General features: G+C 28.8%; 5 protein-coding genes across 5 annotated transcripts; 3 read left to right on the forward strand and 2 right to left on the reverse strand.

Moving 5' to 3' along the window:
- Window positions 1-26: 26 nt before the first annotated feature.
- Window positions 27-614, forward strand: GO595_004122 (E3 SUMO-protein ligase RanBP2; the record flags this gene model as incomplete). Its single annotated transcript, XM_067917219.1, has 1 exon — window positions 27-614. The coding sequence occupies one exon, from the start codon at window positions 27-29 to the stop codon at window positions 612-614; it is 588 nt and encodes a 195-aa protein (XP_067775660.1).
- Window positions 615-631: 17 nt separating this feature from the next.
- GO595_004123 (uncharacterized protein) lies at window positions 632-1,006 on the reverse strand (the record flags this gene model as incomplete). The annotated part of the gene is made up of 1 exon (XM_067917220.1): window positions 632-1,006. The coding sequence occupies one exon, from the start codon at window positions 1,004-1,006 to the stop codon at window positions 632-634; it is 375 nt and encodes a 124-aa protein (XP_067775661.1).
- A 761-nt stretch (window positions 1,007-1,767) lies between these two features.
- GO595_004124 (leucine-rich repeat domain-containing protein) lies at window positions 1,768-2,280 on the forward strand (the record flags this gene model as incomplete). Its single annotated transcript, XM_067917221.1, has 1 exon — window positions 1,768-2,280. One exon carries the CDS (start codon window positions 1,768-1,770, stop codon window positions 2,278-2,280), a length of 513 nt encoding a protein of 170 aa, XP_067775662.1.
- A 5,608-nt stretch (window positions 2,281-7,888) lies between these two features.
- Window positions 7,889-8,539, forward strand: GO595_004125 (40S ribosomal protein S6; the record flags this gene model as incomplete). Its single annotated transcript, XM_067917222.1, has 1 exon — window positions 7,889-8,539. The coding sequence occupies one exon, from the start codon at window positions 7,889-7,891 to the stop codon at window positions 8,537-8,539; it is 651 nt and encodes a 216-aa protein (XP_067775663.1).
- Window positions 8,540-8,719: 180 nt separating this feature from the next.
- GO595_004126 (conserved oligomeric Golgi complex subunit 4) lies at window positions 8,720-10,684 on the reverse strand (the record flags this gene model as incomplete). Its single annotated transcript, XM_067917224.1, has 1 exon — window positions 8,720-10,684. One exon carries the CDS (start codon window positions 10,682-10,684, stop codon window positions 8,720-8,722), a length of 1,965 nt encoding a protein of 654 aa, XP_067775664.1.
- Window positions 10,685-22,571: the final 11,887 nt, after the last annotated feature.

The raw sequence follows: 22,571 nt of genomic DNA on the forward strand, positions 1-22,571 counted from the left end.
CGGTTATTCATGGTCATTTATATTTAATGTCAGACAAAGATCCAGCAACTCCAGATACAGCCGCAAAAACAAAAGCAACACCTAATGTAACATTAAACTTAACAGTAACTGTTGCAGCAACACCAGCAGCAACTTCTGCTCAAGATGATGCAAATGCAGTTGATGATAGCCATAAGGAAGCTCCATCAACAGCTGTTGAACAAGAAGATCCAGATGCTGGCGAAGATAAGCTTTTTGGAGATAAGGCAATTCTCTACCGCTTTGATGCAACAAGCAAAGAATGGAAGGAACGTGGTGTTGGATTCATCAAGATTCTTAAGAGCAAGGAAACCGGAAGATGCCGTATTTTAATGAGACGCAATCAAACATTCCGTGTATGCGCAAACCATTACATTCTTCCACAGATGGAACTTAAGCCACATGCAGGCAGTGAACGCGCTTTAATTTGGACTGCTACTGATTTTGCCGATGGTACTGAATCGCATGATGTTCTTTCTGTCCGTTTCAAGACAGCCGAGATCACTCAAGAATTTAAGAAACAATTCGAAGAAGCTCAAAAGATCAATAAGGAACAAATTGACAAAATGGAAAAGGCAGAAGAAAAAAAGGAGTAAATAATTCAATTTAACATTTACAATTGAAACTGAAGTTTTCGCTTGTTTGGCCTAACATCGTCTTTCGCCTTTGGTTCCTCGATTTTCGGCGGCTGGCGATGCGCAGTGTTCGGTTTGAAGTTTTGGAGAAGTTGAAATATCTTGGAACCAGTCGAATTCCTGATGAGCTCTTGTCGCTTCTGTGGTTTGGCTGGAGCAGAAACTTTCGGTTCATCTGTTTTGATTTCTTCGTTTTCTATAACGCGTGGTTGATATGTGAGTTTCCAATGTTGATTAACATCTTCGTTAAAAGCATTGATTTCTTCTGTTTCTTGCTCGAAAATGTTCTTCTGTGGATGGTCACCAAATAATATGGTGTTGGATGAAATTAAAAAAGCTGATTCTTCTCTCATAACAGACCTTGTGTCACTTTTGTCATGTCTGCAAAGCTTCGGAATAACAAAATAAATTAAAACATTAAGAAAATATATAATAGAATTTTTTTTCTCACAAATTTTTTATAAAGGTAATTACATATTAGTATATTTTAAGTTTTTACTGATATCTCAAATCATGAACTACATCAAAAAATCAATGATGTTTGTAACAAGCACAAAGCTTTTGGATTTTGTATTAAAAATGTTGATAAAGATTTAATTGATCACTTCATCACCAACAAAAATTAGAACAGTTAGTCTAGTGCTAACACTTGTTATGCACACTTTCATGCAGCTTAATTTGGGGTATTCAATGTGGTAAATAAACGCAAACTTCCCGTCAAAATTACTGATATCAGTAAATGGTCCATAGACAACAAACAAATAGTCATAGATCGTCAAGATCAGAGTGTCTTCACGTACAATATTTTGAAACAATTTCAATATAAAAATAAATGGAATTGATCAAATTAAATAAGTTATTAATTATGAGAATCGATTTCAATTTTAATAATTTATTTTTGTTTATTAAAAATTTTTTGTTTGTCCTTAGTTAATCAAAGTATGAATTTTAGAGCATTCATTATGTTATTCAATTTTTCTACCGTAAGATTTTTGTGGCTATTAATAGAAAGAAGACAAACATTTATTCATTGATTATAATATTGTGCAATTCATTAATTTTTGTGTCTGGTTTTTTGTCTTCACATTACCATTTCATTAATATTCTAATCAGAATGATTGCTCTACTCCTTTGTAACCTTATTATTCCTACTTTCGAAATTTTCGATAATAGTACAAAAAATCTTAGAATACAAACTGAAGAAGATTTTCAAACCTCAACAGAATTTAAAGATGAAACATTACATTTAATAATTGAAGATGAAATTGCATCAATACCATCTAAAGCATTTGAAGGATGGGAGAAAATATCATGCGTTAATATTGGAAATTCAGTCACTTCAATTGGAGAATCTGCTTTTAAAGAATGTTTCAACTTAATCAATGTTACCTTTGGCAATAATGTAAACACAATTGAGAGAGGTGCATTTTATAGGTGTTATCAATTATCAGAAGCTATTTTTGGTGATAATCTTGCGACAATTGGTCATCATTCATTTGCTGAATGTTCATCACTTAAAACTGTTAAGTTATCAGCAACTGTTTCTTCAATTGAAGAAAAAGCATTTTCTGAGTGCAAAAAATTAACAAACATCAACTTAGGTGAAAATCTTAAAAAAAATCCCTAGAAAATCATTTGAAAAATCTTCATCACTTGAAAATATCATATTACCAAATTCAGTAACCTTGATTGAAGACTATGCATTTTTTGAATGTTCTAAATTAACATATGTTACTGTTGGAGAAAACTTAGTTAATATTAAGGAACATGCATTTTCTTCTTGTGAATCACTTTTAAGATTTCCATTCCCAAATTCACTTTCTGAAATTGGATCTTATTCATTTTCTGAATGTAAGAAATTAACAGATGTTATCTTTGGAGAAAGTTTAACATCAATTGGCGATCATGCATTTTCAGATTGTTCATCAATCCAAAGCATTCAATTGCCAAACTCGTTAACAACAATTAAAGATTATACATTTTCTCATTGTACTCAAATTACAAACATTATTTTAGGAAACGAAGTTACTTCACTTGGTTCAGGTTCATTTGCTTTTTGTGATTCTATTATCAAAATCCAAATTCCAAATTCAGTAACTTCTATTGGAGCAATGGCATTCTGATATTGTTCCAAATTATCAGTGCTTCTTCTTGGTTGTAATGTTGATTCAATCGGACAGCAAGCATTTTGTGATTGTACTTCTCTTACATGTGTTTATTACTATGGTAACAATGCACCTATTATTGACCAGAATGCATTTGATAATTGTCCTATTCAATCTGTAATGACATTAGATTCATATGATTCATCAAAATTTGGTAACTTTGATGTATCGAAAGGGACAACAATTCAAGAATGTAATCCATGGCCATCAAATACATTTACACAACCATATTTACCTTCAGCTTTAAATTTAAATGGGCTTGCTAGCTCAGACAAAAATTCTATTGCATCAACTAATTCATTCTCTCAATCAAATTCCTCTAAGTCAATTCCAAAAACTGCAGTAATTGCTCTTAGCGCAGGTGCTGCTTGCTTGGTAGTTGTAATCATTGTCATAATCACAATTTTCGTGATTAGATACAAAAACTTCCAAAATATAAGTAATTTTAAAGCATAAAATAAACCTAATTAACGCTTAAATATTTTTGAATTTTGATGTAATGAAATTTAAATGGACTAATTTTACTAATAATTAATGTCCTACCTACTATTATCATCATAATATTCTTTTGAAAATAATTCCTATCTTTAAATAGTTAATGTTTTTAATAAAAATTGAGTAAAACATTCTCAATATTAAAAAAAATATTCGTTTCTTTTGATTATTTAAAATAAATTATTTACCATTCTATTATAAATATCTAAATAGGTTCTTATGAAACACCTAAGAAAAAATTTTATCTATTAATATTTTTAAAAAAATAAAAATTAGTTTTATATTTTTATAAATTTTTTTAATTGACTTACCCAATTTTATTTTGATTACTTATTAATTCATATTTATTATTATTTTTTAAAAAAAAATTTTTATCTTATGCATGAAGGGTCTCATGAAATATTAAAATAAAATTAATTTTATTATTTTTATGTGCATTCATGAATTGAACACATAACTAACAATCTTTTACCTAATAAATTTTTTTAATATAAAGGTTTTGTATTACCATATATTGTGAAGACAAATAAATATATTATCTATGTAAAATATTGGGTTTAGTTTGTGTCTGGTTTTTGTGTTATAATTTTAAGTTTTTTATTATTTTGTTCCAATTTATCTAAAGTTACCATCGGTGACAATGTTAGCACAATATCATATGGTGCATTTGAAAGATGTTATAAATTATTAGATGTTATCTTGGGATATAATATAACTACAATTGGTCATCATTCATTTGCAAATTGTTCATCACTTAAATTTCTTAAAATCCCAGATTTAGTTTTGATAATCGAAGAATATGCATTTTCTTATTGTTATAAATTAGCCACAGTTCTTTTTGGAGAAAAGCTAACTGAAATCAGTTCAGGTTCATTTATGGAATGCATGCAAAAGAATAAAATTATCAAATACGATTACTCAGATTGAAAACCATTCATTTTATAGATGTTATTATTTGACAGAAGTTATTTTTGGAGAAAAACTTACTAAAATATATCCATATGCATTTTTTAGATGCATGTCACTTGTAAATATTAGGCTTCCAAATTCAGTCTTCAATTGATAGATTGGCATTTGGATTTTGTACTAATTTATCAGCGCTAATTATTGGTTCTAATGTAGATTCAATTGGACATCAAGAATTTTGTAATTGACATTCCCTTATGTGTATTTATTATTATGGTAACAAAGAACCTAAGATTGATAAAACAACATTTGATAATTGTTCTGCTCAATATGTAATGACATTAGATTCATATAATTCAACAAAATTTGATAAATTTAATTTATCGAAAGGGACAACAATTGATGATTGCAAACCATGGCCAACAAATACATTTACACAATCAAATACATTTTTTATTTCAAATACATTTTCTATCACACATACATATACTATATCAAACACATATACTCACTCAAATACATATACAAAAATAAACACTATTTCTAAATCGCATACAAGTTCTATTAAACCATCTAATGCATTTTCTCAATCAAACATCATATCTAACTTAGTACCATCCAAATCGACAGCAAAAACCACATCAATTGCAGTTGGTTTAGGTGTTTCTTCTCAATTAATTGTGATTGTTGTTTTAGTAGTCATTTTTGTTATTAGGTACCGAAGAAAAAAGAATTCTAGTATTCAATAATATTACAAGTATTCAATAATATTTCTCATGCGTTTGAGTAATATAAACTATATTATTAGATTTACCCTTATCTGAAGTTTGTTGGAAAATTGTTTCGAAAAAAAAGAAAATGATTACAAGAAAAGTTATCAGATAAATTTGATTTAAAATTTAAACATTTTGATCTGAACATACATTTTAATATTCCATCGATGTAATAGAAACTTAATAAAAATTTTTTTGATATTTTAAGTGTATATATTAGAAAAAAAATTATAAAATTTCTGAAGGAACATCACCAAGAGCAGGAAATACTCTATAGTGTCCTCCGTTTATTAAATAAGTCGAAGACAGACAAACAAACATTTATTAACTCATTCATAACTTATTTGTTATGTTTTTTTGTTTTTGTTTATCAACTGGTTTTTGTGTTAAAATTTCCATTTCATTTTTATTAGAGCAATACGAATGTTTACTCTTTTATTTTCTATTCTTATCGTTCCAACTTTAGAGATCAAATTCGATAATGCAACAAAAACACTTACAATAGAGAATGAAACTGATTTTAAAAATGCAAGACAATATGCAGAAAGAACATCAATTTTAATAATTGCTGATGGAATTACATCAATACCAAACGGAACATTTAAAGGATGGGAGAATCTGACTTCGGCTAAAATCGGGAATTCAGTAACTATAATTAATCGCGTAGCATTTTACGAGTGTTTCAATTTATCAAATGTTATTTTTGGTGAAAAAATTAATACAATTTCTTACGGCGCTTTTTTAAGGTGCATAAAATTAAAAGAAATTACATTTGGAGAAAGTCTCAAAAAAATTGAGATGTATTCATTTGCTAATTGTTCATCACTTGAAAAAATTAAATTATCAAATTCAGTTTCTATAATAGAAAAACAAGCATTTTCAGAATGTACCAAATTAGTTAATGTCAGTTTAGGAGAAAGTATAATTACAATTAATGTATCTACTTTTAATAAATGTTCTTCACTTGAAAAAATTAAATTACCAAATTCAATAATCACAATTCAAGCACATGCATTTTATGAATGCATAAAACTAAAAGAAATTCTTTTTGGAGAAAAGTTATCTAAAATTGGCCAATATGCATTTGCTTATTGTAGTTCCCTTAAAAGCGTTGAAATTCCAAATTCAGTAACTTTGATTGACAAAGAAGCATTTGCTTTTTGTTATAATTTATCAAGACTTATTTTAGGAGAAAAGGTATCTTCAATCGGATTTGGGGCATTTTGGAATTGTTCTTCTCTTTCATGCATTTATTTTTATGGCAACAAAGAACCTAATGTAAATGAAACTGCATTTGATGGATGTCCTGCAAAAACTGTAATGATTATCGGTTCTTATAATTCGACGAAATTTGGTGACTTTAATTTATCAATTGGAACTACAATTGAAGGTTGCGGTGCATGGCCAACAAGTACATTTACACAATCCAATACATTTACAAAACCAAATAGATTTACGACAACAAATTCAAATACACAATCAAACATACTATCTAGTTCAGCAGAATCAAAATCCAAATCAAATACCACGGCAATCGTAGTTGGTGTAACTGTCCCTGCTTTACTTGTTTTAATTGGTGTTTTAGTAACAATTTTCGTTATTAAATCCCGAAAGAAAGAAACTACAACTCTTCAGGAAAATTTATAAGTTTTACAGTAATATAGCTCTTAAAAATTAAAGAAAATCCAAAGTTCTTTAAAACATAACTAAAGGTTAAATTTAACAAAATCAACTTCTTATGTGTTTGACAAATAACATTTTTTAGTTATTCAATAAAGATAATAATCAGAATATATATCTTGTAAAAGATTTGTAATCTTAAGTTCCCTTTCCGAATATACAGAACCATTTTCTAAAACAATATGAATTGAATGATTTGATGAAGAAATTATTTTTATTTGATTATTTATATTTAAATTTAATTCTAATCCATTGGTTTGTGCTTCTTCATTTGAAATTCCTTGTAATTCACCAAAAAGAATCATTTTTTGATTCAAATTCATTATAAATTTGGAGCAGACATGTGACATGAAAACGCCAAATGGAGAAAATTCTTCTTTGTTGGCCACTTGATGAATATATTCATAAAAAGATAGTTATTGAAATGCAAGGAGGACGAGAAATTCGAGGTATTCTTAATGGTTATGATCAATTTGGGAATCTTGTTATAGGAGAATGTTTTGAAACGATTCCTTTAACTAAAACAGAAAATTTCAAACCTCGAAAACTTGGGACTGCAGTTGTTCGATTCCCTCATATTCTTGCAATTGATCAAGTTGAAGAAGAAGAAGAAAAATAAATTTTTTTTTAAATAAATCTTTATATATTTTTTATTTTACAATATTAAAATGGAAATGTTCATTAATTGCTGAAACAAATTCTGTGCCATCAAATTCTATCTTTTGTGCTTGAATTTTTTCCAACTTTTCGAAAAGTTTCGAGAAAGAAATTTTTCAACATATCGATATTTTTAATATTCCTTTTTGATGACATTCTGTCGCTAATTCAAGCTGGTGATTTTCCATCAATTCTTCATTCATTACAACTAAAAAGTGCTTTATCAAGTTGAAGAACTTCTAAGATCGTACCTGCTCCTGCATGTCCAATAATAAAATCTGATGTTTCTAAATATTTATGAAATTCTTCTGGACTTGCATATGAAAAATATTGGTCAAGATATTTAACTTCTTTTTCGTAACAACCGACTTGTGCAATAATTTTATCATAACCTAAAGACTTACTAATTTCAAGAAATTCTTTACTATCAATTTTTGAGATTAAAGCATCAAAATGTGTTGAACCAACGCAAACAAAAATTGTTTTCCCCATTTATGTAGAATTGTGAGGTGAAATAATACTAACGGTCATCAACGGTTTTGGTCTGGCCTTTGCTCAAATGAGGCTTACCCTCGCTTATCCTGATCATGGCACACAAATTTGCATTGATGTAGAAGATCCAGTTGCCCTCAACAGTCTTTACGATCACCGTCTTGGACAAGATATTGATGGTTCCATTCTTGGCCAACAATTTGCTGGTTATCTTTTCCGTCTTGGAGGTGGCTTTGATAAACAAGGTTTCCCAATGAAACAAGGTGTTCTTACCCCACGTCGTGTTCGTCTTCTTCTTCGCGCTGGTACATCATGCTATCGTCCACGTAAAGATGGTGAACGTAAAAGGAAGACAGTTCGTGGCTGTGTCATTTCTTCCGAAATTTCCGCTCTTCACCTCATTGTTCTTAAGAAGGGTGATGCTGAAATTGAAGGACTTACAGATAAAGTAGTTCCTCGTCGTTATGGTCCAAAGCGTGCAACAAGGATTAGGGCCATCTTCGGCGCTGATAAGAAGGCTGATGTTACCAAACTTGTTCTTCGTCGTGAAGTTAAGCCAGGTAAATTCACACAACCAAAGATCCAACGCCTTATTACACCACGTCGTCTTGCTCGCAAGGCCAAGTTTTTGAAGGAAAAGAAGGCACGCAGGGAAGCAGCCGCCAAGAAGGCTGAAGCTTATAAGGCATTACTCGAACAAAGAGGTTTGAAGCACTAAAAAATTAATTTTAGCCCTCAATATTCTTTTACTTTACAGTGAAAGCTTAAATTCGTTTCATTTTCGATCTAAAACATGAGAAATTTGAAATTTCAACTTAGTACCGATAGCATCGACTTTTTATGTTCAATGGATTATAATTTTCACAATTTTATAAACAATTTCGATAGAAATAATTTATTACATTTTGTTGTCAGTTGACTGCCAGTCCACTCTTAATCTTGTAATGCGTATAATTATACTTTGTTCAATAGACAGCTTATTTTTTTCGTTATTTTTGAAGTTTAATTCATCCGGTGATTGCATTGTTAACACTTTTGTAATATCAATAACTCTTTCGAATGCTGATGGGCAGAAGAAGAATGTTTCCAACCAATTCACGATTCTTCTCATTAAAACAGCGCCATTTGCATCGAATTTCTTCGACATTATTACTGTTTCCAATCTTTTTGTAAAATAAGGCGCTAAAGACTTCAACAGTAATTCATAATTACTTTTGTTCAACAAATCCTTATATCCATTAAATATTTTCCCGAATCCGGCCTTAAAATCTTCTTGCAATTGTATTTCCATTTCAACGGAAACGTCGTTTGCCATTTGAGCTCTAAGAAATACGTCGCAAAGTTTTTCTGTTTGTGGACGTAAATTTCTTATTAAAGCGTCAAATTGTATTTCAAGATCAGCTTCGAGTTGTTTTCCGCAATTTTTAAGGTCATTTAAGCCCGATGAAATTGCAGCAAGATCATCATCAGTGAAATGTTTAGATACAGTCGTCTCAATCATAGAAGATAATTTCGATATATACATTTTAACTCCATCCATTGTGTTCATTAATATACAATTACGACTTTGATTACCGCCAAGTTTAGATGTAGTTGTTTTAATAATTGGCATTAATTGATCACGAATAGCTAATGAGATAACATTAAAAATGGTACATGTAGTCGAAGCAGAGTCTGTAATAACAGAACGATTAAGTGTACGATGTAGAATGAAAAATAAATCATCAATAGCATTAACAACAGATTCTGTATTAGACATTGATTGAATAATTGCTAAAAGTTCTTTGGTGACACTTCGTAAATAATATTGCGTGAATAATGCATATTGAACAAGTAGAAATTGAATCGATCGTGTAAATTTAGTATGTTGTGGTGTACCTGAATTTGATGTTGAAAATTTGAATTTATAATTTTTGAAAAAATCTGTTTTAATACCAAATTTGATTTTGGTCTTAATGAAATTATCAAAAAGAGCAAATTGATGTGCAAAAATGGAAATTTCATCATTAACTAAATCTAATATTGCTGGTTTGATTTCTTTAGATTCGGAACATTTCATTTCTAAATCATGAAGATTACGATAATCAGAATAATTAGAAATAATTTCTTCAATTTTATCATCACAGCGATCTAAAAGAAGTCGTATGAAAACAGCAAATTGTCCAGGATCAGATAAAATTGGTATCGAGGTAAGAATATGAGACGATATGCAATCAAGAAATTTAACGTACACCTCAACGTGGGGTGCCCTGTTTTCATCGTTGTTCGACGTTGGCTTGATGGATTGGATGAGATTGATGCGAATGTCTCGTGTTTCTTCAAGAATCTGTTTGTGTTGTAAATCGGCAAGTTGATTGATACCTTCAACTTGTGCACCGCATTTGTTGTAATATTGAAAGATCTCCGTTGGATTTTCTTCAAGTTTTTCATTGAGAATAAGTAGAGTAGCTTTTCGAGCTGAATCAATTTTAGCAGAATCTGTTGGAGATAGTAGGTGATGCGGGATTTGAAGTAAGCGGTGAATGTGATCACAACATTGAATAATGTCTTTTTTGGAAATATAATTGTCAATTGTTCCAAGACACTCAGTTAGATCTGCTAAATTTTTAACATATGATGCGGTCTGAGTACACCTAGAAATTGCAGTATCCACTTCTTCTATTCTATCTGAAAGATCACTTGCTAATATAAAAACAGAATTTATTTGCTTGGATGAACTTGAGAATATCCTCGGAATTTCTAACAAAGAAGATAATGCAGAGTTTAATTCTTTTTTGAATGTGTTGATTGATTCTGTTTGCTGATGCTCATTTGAAGCAATAAAAGATTGAAGTGCTTCTTCTTGTTGCTTGTATGAATTCATTCGTGAGATTAATTGTTGTTTTTGACTTTCAAGATTCATTTCCTTTGTTGGTTTGGAATTTAAACGGTTTCAAATATCGATAGGGGGGGTCAGGATTATGAAGGTTCAAATCTTGCTATGTTATTTAGGTTAAGGATGCCATATGTAGAAGATTACAAAAACATTATCGTTATGAAATTTCATTTGTTCAATCTTTCTAAATGTGATTTCGACCATACTTTTTTCGGAATATAAAAATACTTCATTAAAAAATTACAAAGAACTTTCAAAGAATGATTGGGAACTTCATAAGAAGTTAATTAGAGAAGGAACCAATCCGAATGAAATAGCAAAAATAATTCGAAATGATGAAATAGAAAAACTTCAAGAAATATCATCACAAACAAATTTCGATTTTAATCAGATTATACCTAAATCCATATATGAAAGATTTTCACTTATTAATAGTGAATATATAAATGATTTATTAATTTAAGTAAAAAAAGGTGTTACATTAATTGATTATGCAGCATTTTTTGGATCTGTTAAATGTTTTAGATATTTACTTGTGAATGGAGCTAAAATAAATAACTCAGGTAAATATGCAGTTGCAGGTGGAAATGAAGAAATTATACATTTATGTGAACAAAATAATTCATCATTTGAAGATGCTTTTACAACAGCTATTATGTTTCATCAAAATGATATTTTTAAATATTTTTATGAAAGCAACATTATTAAAATTCTTAATTTTGAATTTTTCGGAGAGAAATGTATTGCTATTTAGAAATTTTGAAATTTTTTCATTTTTGATTGAAAAAGGAATGAAAATCAATAATAGCATTATTTATGAAACAATAAAAACTGGTAACATATATTTTGTTAAGTATTTACTCAAAAATAGTCAAATTCCAGAAAATGTTTTAATATGTTCTGTAGAATCAAAAAATATTGAACTTATAAAATATATTTTAGAAGAAAAAGAAATTGATACAGATTCCAATCTAAATGGGGTTATCCAATCCAAATGGGTTTAACCGTTTTTTCCCCACCATTTTTTAATGAAATCAAACTCATCTAAAACCATAAAAGAGTTATCAAAACCAATTCCCACTGGAGATTTAATGAAAGGATTACTCAAATTTTATTCTCCAAGAACTTCAAGACATATTATCAGAGTACTCGCAGGATTCAATTATAAAATGCGTTACCAGCAAATTGGATATTTGAAAATGACAATCGAGCTAGATGATCTTAGGCCTGTGACATGTATAAAGCTAGGTGACATTTGTAAATATAACAGATTATTACAAAAGCACAAAAGAAATTTAGTAAACAAAGAAATCCAATAGGTAATAAGAAAAAATTAACTGATGAACAAGAAGAAACAGTAATTCAGCATATTTGTGATAAGTGCAATGACCACATGCCTCTCTCTCCAAAAGAAATTCTAGATTTTTGTTCGAAACAACTCAAAATAGAATTAACGAATGGGTGGCTTAAAAAATTTATAAAGCGACATTCTAATCGAATTCAGAGGGCTGTTTCATACCCCCAAGAAGATAAGCGTTTATTAATAACAAAAGAACAATGTTATTATTATCTATACATCTTAAAAAATGAAGTGAATGGAAAATTCGCCGAATTAGTATTTAATGTTGATGAAATGGGTTCATCTGAATGGATAAACAAAAAAACCCAAAATGTCATTGTGCCATGTCATGGTGAAGCCGTACGTATTACTCACAAAGTTAAAAGATCTACAAAATTACAAACAATGTTAGGATGCATTTCAGCTGCAGGTGATGTATTAACACCTGTTTTGATCCATTCAAGGAAAACAGTAGTCAATGAATTATATGCAAAAGGTTTAAGGGAAGGAACCGACGTTATTCTGAGGTATTCAGAATCTGGGTATATTAATTCGTTAATCTTTGAGGAATGGATTGAACATTTTTTGTCACTTTTGTGAATGACACAAGAAATTCCTTCAATTTACAGAATGAAGAGGCAATTTTATTTCTTGATAAATGTAGTTCGCATCTATCAGATAAGGTGAAAACAATATTGGGTCTGAACAAAATTAAAATGATCACGTTCCCGCCACATGCCTCCCATATTTTTCAAATGCTTGATTTAGTCACTTTTGGCGTTTTAAAGCATATTAAACCAAGTATCACTTCACCATTCCCAAAAAATTCGCAAGCACACAATATATATAAATATTTAAAAACGTTCGAGATTGCTACAATCTCTTCTAACAATAGATCTGCATTTTTGAATGCAGGTTTTATTTTTGATACTTCTACACATCCCTATAATTTCCCTGGAGCAAGAAGTAGAGAGTTTTGATTCATAAATAAACAATTTTTCTAATTTTAAAGATAATATTTTAATATAAAATTATATATCTATTTGCATTGTAAATATATCTATAACTTTTAAAAAATATTGCTTATTAATGAAGATATTTTTGTTTTATTTTGAGTTTCCACCACTTTTTCATGAAAACTATTTAACCCATTTAGATTAAAATCTGTATTAATACCAAAGATATAATTTAATTTAATAATTTCATATTTCAAAATAATATTTGGAAATTATTTAAATTATTTAGAACTACACTTATTTATGTAACAAATAATTATTATATATAAATAATTAAATTACTTCTTGATCAAAAAGGTATAGATGTTAATAACAAAGATATTTATTCGTTTTATTTAATATTTTTTCTAAGTATTTTAATTTTTAATATATAATTTGTAAATTATGTATAATATTTGAAACAGCACTTATGTATGCAACTGAAAAATGTCACACAAAAATTATTAAAATATCTGTTAAACAAAAATGAATTTATGTTAATGCTAAATATATTTATTTATTTATTTTGGTTAATGTTTACTTCAACAATTTTTAATTTTATAATATCAAATGGAAATTATTTCAAATATATGATACAGCTTTTTTTATTGGTTCTTGTTTTGGAGATGCTGAAATTGTTTAATTAATAACTAGAGTGGTTCCGACTAATTATTCTCACAAAAAAATGGGAAATAAAGTTAAGAATTTAACTTAACGTTCATTCTTGTGACTCTGGAGAGCGATCAGGAAAATATTTCATAAATGAATTGAAATCATCATCAAAGTCGCTGTTTAAATCGGTGAGTTTTTTTCTTCTTTTTTTGTCCAAGCACAAAATTTTCTTCCAGATTGATCCATTTCTTGTCTTCCTCGTATATTAAATTGAGAAGATGGATTCAACGTCATGTCTTTTGTGCTGCATATAGTATCATTATTATTATTTTGTTTTTTTCCAGAAATTTCCCTAATTTCATTCATGATGGATTCAAAAAGTGGATCTTTCACATTGAAATATATAACCTTACAATTGAATTCAATAAACCATTTTTTCGATATTATAGTGGGAGACACGTCGATTGAATTTTTTTTTCTCATAAAGCTATTTTTCGAAATGTTTACATATATTTTCACAACTTTACATTTCTATCAAATGTTCAAAGAATATGTCTCATTCAAATCAAAATGGTTTTATTGAAAATCATTGAAAAAGTTATTCTGGATCTCCATAAAGTCTAAAAATCGTTCGATCTGGGGTGGCATTTACAATTCTCAGCCTCTTTTAAATACTCATGACAAGTCCGTTTATCGTCTGCCATTGGAGGGCCTTCCAAACATCCTTTACAATTCTTACCAAACCATCAATGGTTTTGGGCTGAAGTGCTTCTACTCTGGTTTCCATAATTGCGCAGACTATTACAATAATGTTCAAGTCTGAGCTATATGGAGGCCAATCTTTCGAAATATTTATCTCCAATTCATTTAAAACGCACATTGTTTCTTTGGAAATAAGAGGACGAGCATTGTCCTGCATGCGTGTCCATTCGCCGATCCCGTACGTTTTATCTGTATCTTCAATTAAATTAGAACCGAAAATTATTTGTTCAATATAATTCTCTGAGTTCAGTGTTCCTTCAATGATTACCAAGTCCGTTTTAAATTGATATCCAATGCCACCCCATATCATAATTTTTGATGAATGCGATTTTTGATTCGATAAGACTTCATTGGTTATCTGAGTTTTGTCAACCCAAACCCAGCGTTTATTTCGTCCCAAAATAAACCACGATTCATCAGTAAACACAGTTTTCAAAAAATTTGTATTATTTACAATATGAAATTTTGTAAATTCATATCTATTCTGAGCTGCAGCTGTGATATATACGGATCGAATTGGTAATCTTTAAATTAGACCATTTTCCCTTCTATGCCTATTCACAGTTCTACCTGAAATTTTCAATCCAAAAAATTCATATAATTCATGAGCTAATTTTTCACCAGATATATGAGGATCTTCAATTGTTCTGCAGTGAATGTACACCGAATAAACATCTTTGATTTTTTTCTCATAAATTCTTTGCGTTGGCATTAGATTTGATAATGTATCATATATAGTATTTTTGGAAATATCTAAAACTTTTTGATTCAGGTTTATATTCCCACCCAGCGTAATGTAAACGTGTCTGATGTATGCGTATCTTTGCGCAATAGGAATAGATTTTATAAAACTTTTCATTTGACAAATGCCGTTTATTAATTTGTTTCATACAAACAGTGATTTTGTGAGGTTCAACCGCAATGTCTTCCACTATATTATTTGAGTCTATCTGGTCGGACGGTGAAGCCGCTTAATATTATAAAAACGAATAAGAAGAAAAATTAACTAAGTCAATTGCGATGATTCAACATTTCTTCTAATGGTAGCATATCCAGTTGATGATACAAGTCTTGAATTTCTTATTGATACTCATTTTTTATCATTAATTATTTGAAAATACTTATATATAAAGTCATTTAGAGAAATTTCATCAGTAATTGTTTCATTTATTGTATGAAATAATGTTTTCATTTTTTCAGAAATCAGATTTTGATCTAATTCAAGAATTGTCGCAGCTTCCTTGATGTATTTAGAAATTTCAAAATGTAGAATTTCTTCATCTTTATTAAGAAATGCGAAACTATATGAAATTCTTTTCGATATTTTTATGTCTTTATTTGGTATATATATATTTTCTTATGCATAAAATTGGTTGCACTATGATTATAATGACACAACCTCCTAACTTGGCCAAAAAAATGCTCAAGCCAATGAGTACCGAAGGTACCAAGATGAATATCTTTGTTTTGACAAATAATATTACTTAAAGAATATACAAGTGACATCACTTTATCAATAATATTTATATCGTATATACACATGCGAGGGTTTTTTCCTTCTGACATTGTGTGTGTCTGTTTTCGATCTCGTATTTTTATATTATAAGTTTCTTTATAAAGATACATTAATACCCAACATAATGATAAGCATTCAATCCTTTGAGTTCTTCTTAAATTTCTATCCATAACAAACTTAATAAGTAATGTTGCAGGAATAAGTGATATTAATACTAATTTGTTCGTTTTAAATGCTCTGAAAATGTTATTATCAGAAAATAACATTATTGGTTGCATATCATCCATCTTTTTACTATGACTACCATCCAAAATAAATTCTGGAATACCAACATCAATATAATCTTATATGTTAATAATCAAATCTTTATCAGGTAAAACACAAATATAACTTCCGCATACGATTCTATACCTTATGCATTTTACAAGATGGAGCATATCTTCAAAAACAAGAGACATGTTTAAATTATCTATTAAATTGGGTAAAGAACAATAAATAATAAAATTTTGAAATCGATCACAAATAGATTTAACATACTTTAAATAATAAGTATCTCCGTCAAATGATATGCCAACAACATTTATACTCAAGTCACCAAGCAAAATTGCAATTATTTCTAATTGAAATATAATTTCATTGTCAGATGTACCATTTTCTTCTGATTTTATACATATTGGGAAACCATCATTTCTGGAAGATATTGGACATATATAATTAACAAAATAATCATTAATAATACCTTGTCTGTTTTTATTTATAAATGATATTAATGCATCTGAAGATGATCTCAAATGATCAGCTATATCTCTGTCAATATAATATTCATCTATTAAACCTTCAATAAATCCGTCTTTATGTATGATAACATTTGGTTATATACCAGCTGCATCAACTGCTAGCATTATATCAAGATTATTTTGGGAATAATTTTCATCTAAAAACATTTTCAGAAGATGGTCTATATGTTGAATACTCCCATCAAACACTTTATTTGTAATATTCAACTTTTTAAATACTTCATTTTTTCAACGTTGGATTGTTCTCCAACAAGGGAATCCCAAATTGCACTCCATTGACATCCATAACGACTGCCCCATATTAGACATACAAATGTAATCAGGTATAGCTTATTTGTTATATCTCTTTGTTGGAAAAGAATCGACATGCATTTTTTAAAAAGCAATTATTTTCTATAGTATGCAAAAGCTCAGTTTTGGAATGTAATAACTGAATATCTTTTTTAATTTTTCGTTTTCTTTCCATAATTGCTTGTATTTGGATGAATGTGAATTTAATGATTTTCTTAAATTTTTAACCTCTTCTTGAAAACGTAAAACTTGGCATCGCAGTTGAGCATCAATTGCATCTTGAGAATCATTCGTTCTTTGTTTAAAACCCCTAGTACATGTTGGTTTCACCCAGCAACTTTGTTTTAACGTACAAAATAAACATTAGAAATTCTCATCGTGCATTGAAATATACAAACAACATTTTTGCAAAACGTTACGATGGAATTTCAAAAATATCGAATTTTCGTGAATTAACTGATATACAGAGAGTTTATTTTTGAAATTACTATGAATTTTGTTCATAGGAAATTATTGTCGCCCCTTCTTGCGAGTTTCAGATATTTACATCTACTTTTGACAGAAATGTGATCGTTATTGATTGAAATAATAAAAAGTGACCATGGGAAAAAATATTGAAAAATTTGATTATGAGATTTGTCGAAAGATTTAATAAATGTATAAATGCCAAATAGTTCAATTGGTAAAGAATCATGCATTTTTGTCTGACATAATGATTGATGGTAAATTGTATTCATTGCGAAAATTATTTTCGAATTGATTGATATCTGGTGTATATTGATTTAAATGGTTTAAAAACCATAATCTACTTCTTTTTGATAAGTGTAAATAATCTTAATAAAATAATATCGATGAATTATTTTTATCATTTAAAACTTGTTCTCTCAAAAAGTACCGATAAGAATCATCACCATCAGAAGCATATGCAATTATACTGAAATTAGTATGATTCTCAATAATAATTTTTAATTCATCTAATTTTTTTAATAATGTTTGTATTGGCTTTACTACAATTTGAAGGAATCACATGAATTATAATACAAGGATTTGAATGGTTAATTGGCTGAAGTTGAAAAACAAAAGCAGAATTAATAGAATTTTTGGAGTTATTTATAATAAATTGTTCAAATTTTTAATAAGAGTTTCGAATTGTATTAAGTTCCTCTTGGGTAACATTAAAAATTTTTAACATACCTGAAACTATCCCATTTTGTAATTTTTTGAAGATTTTGTTACACTAACAGCATCAAAAGCAATAATGGCTTTTTCTTTTGGCATAGAATTATTATATCTAAATTTCTTCTCATTAAATTTTCGATAGATCAAGATAATTTATAGTGAGCTCAAAATCGGTTAACAGTTCAATTTTTCAATCAATAAATGTACAAGGCTATCATGTCTATGCAGATTCAAGATCGCTATAATTTTTTAAGAAAACTATGCATCGAACAGTTTAATGGGAACATTTATAAAACTGCCTCATATGTAGGATGTACATATAATACTGTGAAAACAGCTTTAAATTTCATCCAACATCCTCCTCTTTATATTGCAAAATCTGGACCAGAACCAATCATCAAAAAGCACCATGAAATATTTATTGAGGTCCAAACATTAAATAATCATTATATTACGAATGAACAACTTGCTGATTTATTGGTTGAAACTTTTCCTGACATCAAACACTGTTCAGCTAATACTGTTGGTTCAGCTAGGAAGAAACTGAAAATAAAATATGCGCCACCTAGATCTGTAGTTAAGTTAAGCGATCATGTTAAAATTGCAAGGGTTAATTGGTGTCAATTTCATATTCAGAACGGAACAACTTTTCATAACGTAGTGTTTTCTGATGAAAGTTGGTTTGAATTAGATCGAAACCGTAGATGGTAATGGCGGCATGTAGATGACTATTCTCCAATGGTATGTGCAGAAAAAGTAGCACACCCAAAAAAGGTAATGATTTGGGGTGCCCCTGGTTTAAATTTTAAATCAAAACTGGTCTTCATTGAAGGGCCTGTCAGTTCAGATATATACTTCGAACAAATTAAAATAGGGAGTGGTCTTCTTCCGGATGCAGATAATAAACATGTTTTTTTCTACCAACGATTATTTTTCATACAAAAAGTTTATAACCGTAAATATTTGAATAATAAATTACGGTTTTAAACCGTCGTGCAAAATAATACTTTTTTTCGAAATTCAGCATAAGAAATCCATAAATATTTCAAACTAATAAAATATAAAATATGTAAATTCTCATATAAAATTTTTAAAAGAAAAAAAAGGGTGAGTTTCTAGAGTCTTGATGATCTTTCGGCATGTAAATTTTCATAATAAATGTACTTTTTCTCAAAATCAATAATATTTATTTTAGAAAAAACCTAATAGCATACTTAGCAATATTATTGTGCATATCAATATGTATAAATCATCAAAAAATTATGAAATAATTTTTCGATCAAATTTCGAAATATTTAATTTATATATATAAAAGTCATATACTCGAATAATCCGAATCTAGACGAATAATTTTTACTATAAAATTTTTTTAATATTTTAAGTGTATATACTTGAAAAAGTAATTACAAATTTTCTGAAGGGACATCTCCGAGAGTCTGTTCTGTTGCAATTAATTTGTTTTTTTGGGTATACAAGTTGTTTCAGTGGCATTTTTTTCCTTTAGATGGCATTTCTTCAAGTTATGTTCTCTTTATTATTCGGAGTGATCTCATGTATTCCATTTAATTATCTTTATTATGGAGAAGAAGAAGGTTCAATAGAAATTTCATATGAAGCAGAAATCCGTGAATATTCTAAAAAGTATAAGGATATAGAACTTTACCAGAAAATGTGTAGCGATTCATTAGAAATTCTTTCAGCGTGTACATGTGAATTCAAACCTAAAGCAAGTGGTTCACTTTTTCTTTCAGATTATATTGGCAATTATGATATTATGTATATTGGCTGTAGGCCTACAACAGTTGAACTATCCAACCTCAATAACAAACTTTTGGGATTTGATTTTCCAAAGTGACAAAGTATAAATATATTGTGTAATACAAGTTCTGATGTTTCACAATCACTACCATATATAATGTTTTTTGATACGAGGGTAAGATTTGTTAATCACATTAAATTTAATACAGTATATATTGGGGATACAAATTTAGATCTCAAAGCCAATGTTACAGGAGAAGTTACCATAAACAATTTCATAACTGATGAAACAAGCTTATTCGAAAATCCACAAATCCATGCAACAAATAAAATTTATTTTAATTCGAAAACTAAATCTATTAGATTTAATCAAAACAATCTTTCTGTTGATGATGTTCAAATTCCAAGTGAAACTTCTTTAATGATTTCACCATATATTTATCAGCCAACAGTCATTAACATGATTCTTTCGGAGGGAGCAATGCAAACTAAATCATTAACAATTTATTTTGATGATGCATCCAATATGTATTATTTTGAAATTGTTCCAGATTTTTGGTATTTGAGTTTTTATTATCAAAATGGCTACGAAAGAAATGCAACAATTGGATTTAATTTCACTGGAGAATGGGAAAATATCAGTGACTTTAGCTTGAAGCTTCTTGCGTCTGATAAAAATAGACAATTCATTGATACATCTGGAATTCCAAGTAACATTAAATATACAATTGAGGATGATCCAATGTTCCATATAACACCAGACGGTGGCGATGAAAGTGAAATTACTGGAGGTGAAGAAAGTGAAAGCGGTGAACCAAGCCATGGAATAAGAGTGAAAAGTTTGGCATCATTCACAATCATTAGTTTCATTCTAATAACATTACTTAATGTTATTTGAAATTGATCAATTGAATAAAATTGATTTAATTAAGGAAAAACTACATGTAGTTTTATGTTAAAGCATTATATAGTTAAAATTTGTCAACGATTATTTTTGTTCGCCCGAAGGGCTCAAGTGATTAAATATTTGGCTCTTTTCTTTCTTCCTCTTTTTCAATTGTCATTGTTTGAGCCATAGTTTTAATGTATTAAAGATAAGGGATAATTATCATCAATTTTGTTGATTATAACATTTGAAGATTGAATAACATTCTCTTTATCCAAATTAAATATTATCCTGTAGATAGAGAGTAATGTTTCTAATTCTTCAGATTTTTTATTCTCTTCTTCATCGATTTGCATGTTTATTAAGAAAATAAAATAAAATAAAATAAAAAAAAAAAGGAATACCACTTTTGAATAAAATATTATTCAAATTGACAATATTAAATAAATTCAAAAAATACATTAGAATATGGTAAAATAAACATTCGAATCCCTTTTATATAAAAAACCTAAAACAACTGTAGGAATTTATCGGAATGTATGTCGACCGTTAATATTCGTTTTTGAGGTTGGCAACAAATGAAAAACATAAAATTCAGCTCCCTCCAACCAAATGAAGAACAAGCAGGAGCAGAAATGCAATTTGTAGAAATAGGAAGTGATTCTGAAATTATGTCATCTGCATATGAGCCACGTTATAAAATTATTGCTTTAGGCTCCGTTAATGGATATGTTTTTATGTATGATGAACATGGATACAGTATCAACTCCACAGTCACAACAGGTTCTCCAATTTGTTCAATTATACCTTGTCCAAATACTTCTTCTTTTGTTTCTTTTTATTCGCCTTATTTATTTAAAAATCACCCACACCAAAAAATCGCTGAGTTTCGTGATAAGTATTCAAAATCTCAATTTCCAAACTATTCACAAATCACACATTGGGTTATAGAAAATCAAAACATTAAAATTCGGACAGAAAACATCAAACAAAACATTACCTCTGCAGCGCTTTCACCATTCAATCCATTATATTTACTTTTTTCAACAAATGATGGGTCAATCTTTGGCTTTTCTATTGAAGATATGTCTGTTACTGAACTTTATATTGATGCATTCAAGCCGAATTTAATCACGTGTCTTCAATCCATCAATATATATTGTTATTATGTCTGTCATGAAAATGGAATTGAAATATTAAATCTTCAAAACTGTCAAATTAGTAAATATTCCGATGAAAAAGTTCTTTCTATTGATATTCACGGCGATTATTCATCTGTTATTACTGAAGAAGGTTTATCTAAGCTACTAAAAAAAGGCAAAGAAGAAACAACATTTAAAACGCCATCAGATTCGAAATGTATTTATTCATCATATATTGATGATAATAATCAATGGATTAATGTGTTTCGATATGATGACTTCGATCAAATATATATTAACAATAAGCTTTATAAGGAATTAACTAATGATTTTATAGTTCCGAATCTTCTTATCGATTATTCGGAATATTTTGATAAAATTGGTGCTCAATCACTTGTTTTTGCTACTACTAATGGTTCATTAATATTTTTAAATGATGAAAATCGTAATCGTGATACATTCATCCCTATAATTGAACAAAACTTTGTTCCTTATCTCGACGGTAATAATTTATTCATTGTCGAACATAATAATATAACTAATGGATGTGATTTTTATGTTTTTCGTGAGTTTACTTATTTTAAAAAGGTATCATTCC

The sequence above is a fragment of the Histomonas meleagridis genome, assembly GCF_020186115.1.
Source record: "Histomonas meleagridis strain 2922-C6/04-10x chromosome Unknown contig_25, whole genome shotgun sequence".
In the NCBI taxonomy this organism is placed as follows: domain Eukaryota; phylum Parabasalia; order Tritrichomonadida; family Dientamoebidae; genus Histomonas; species Histomonas meleagridis.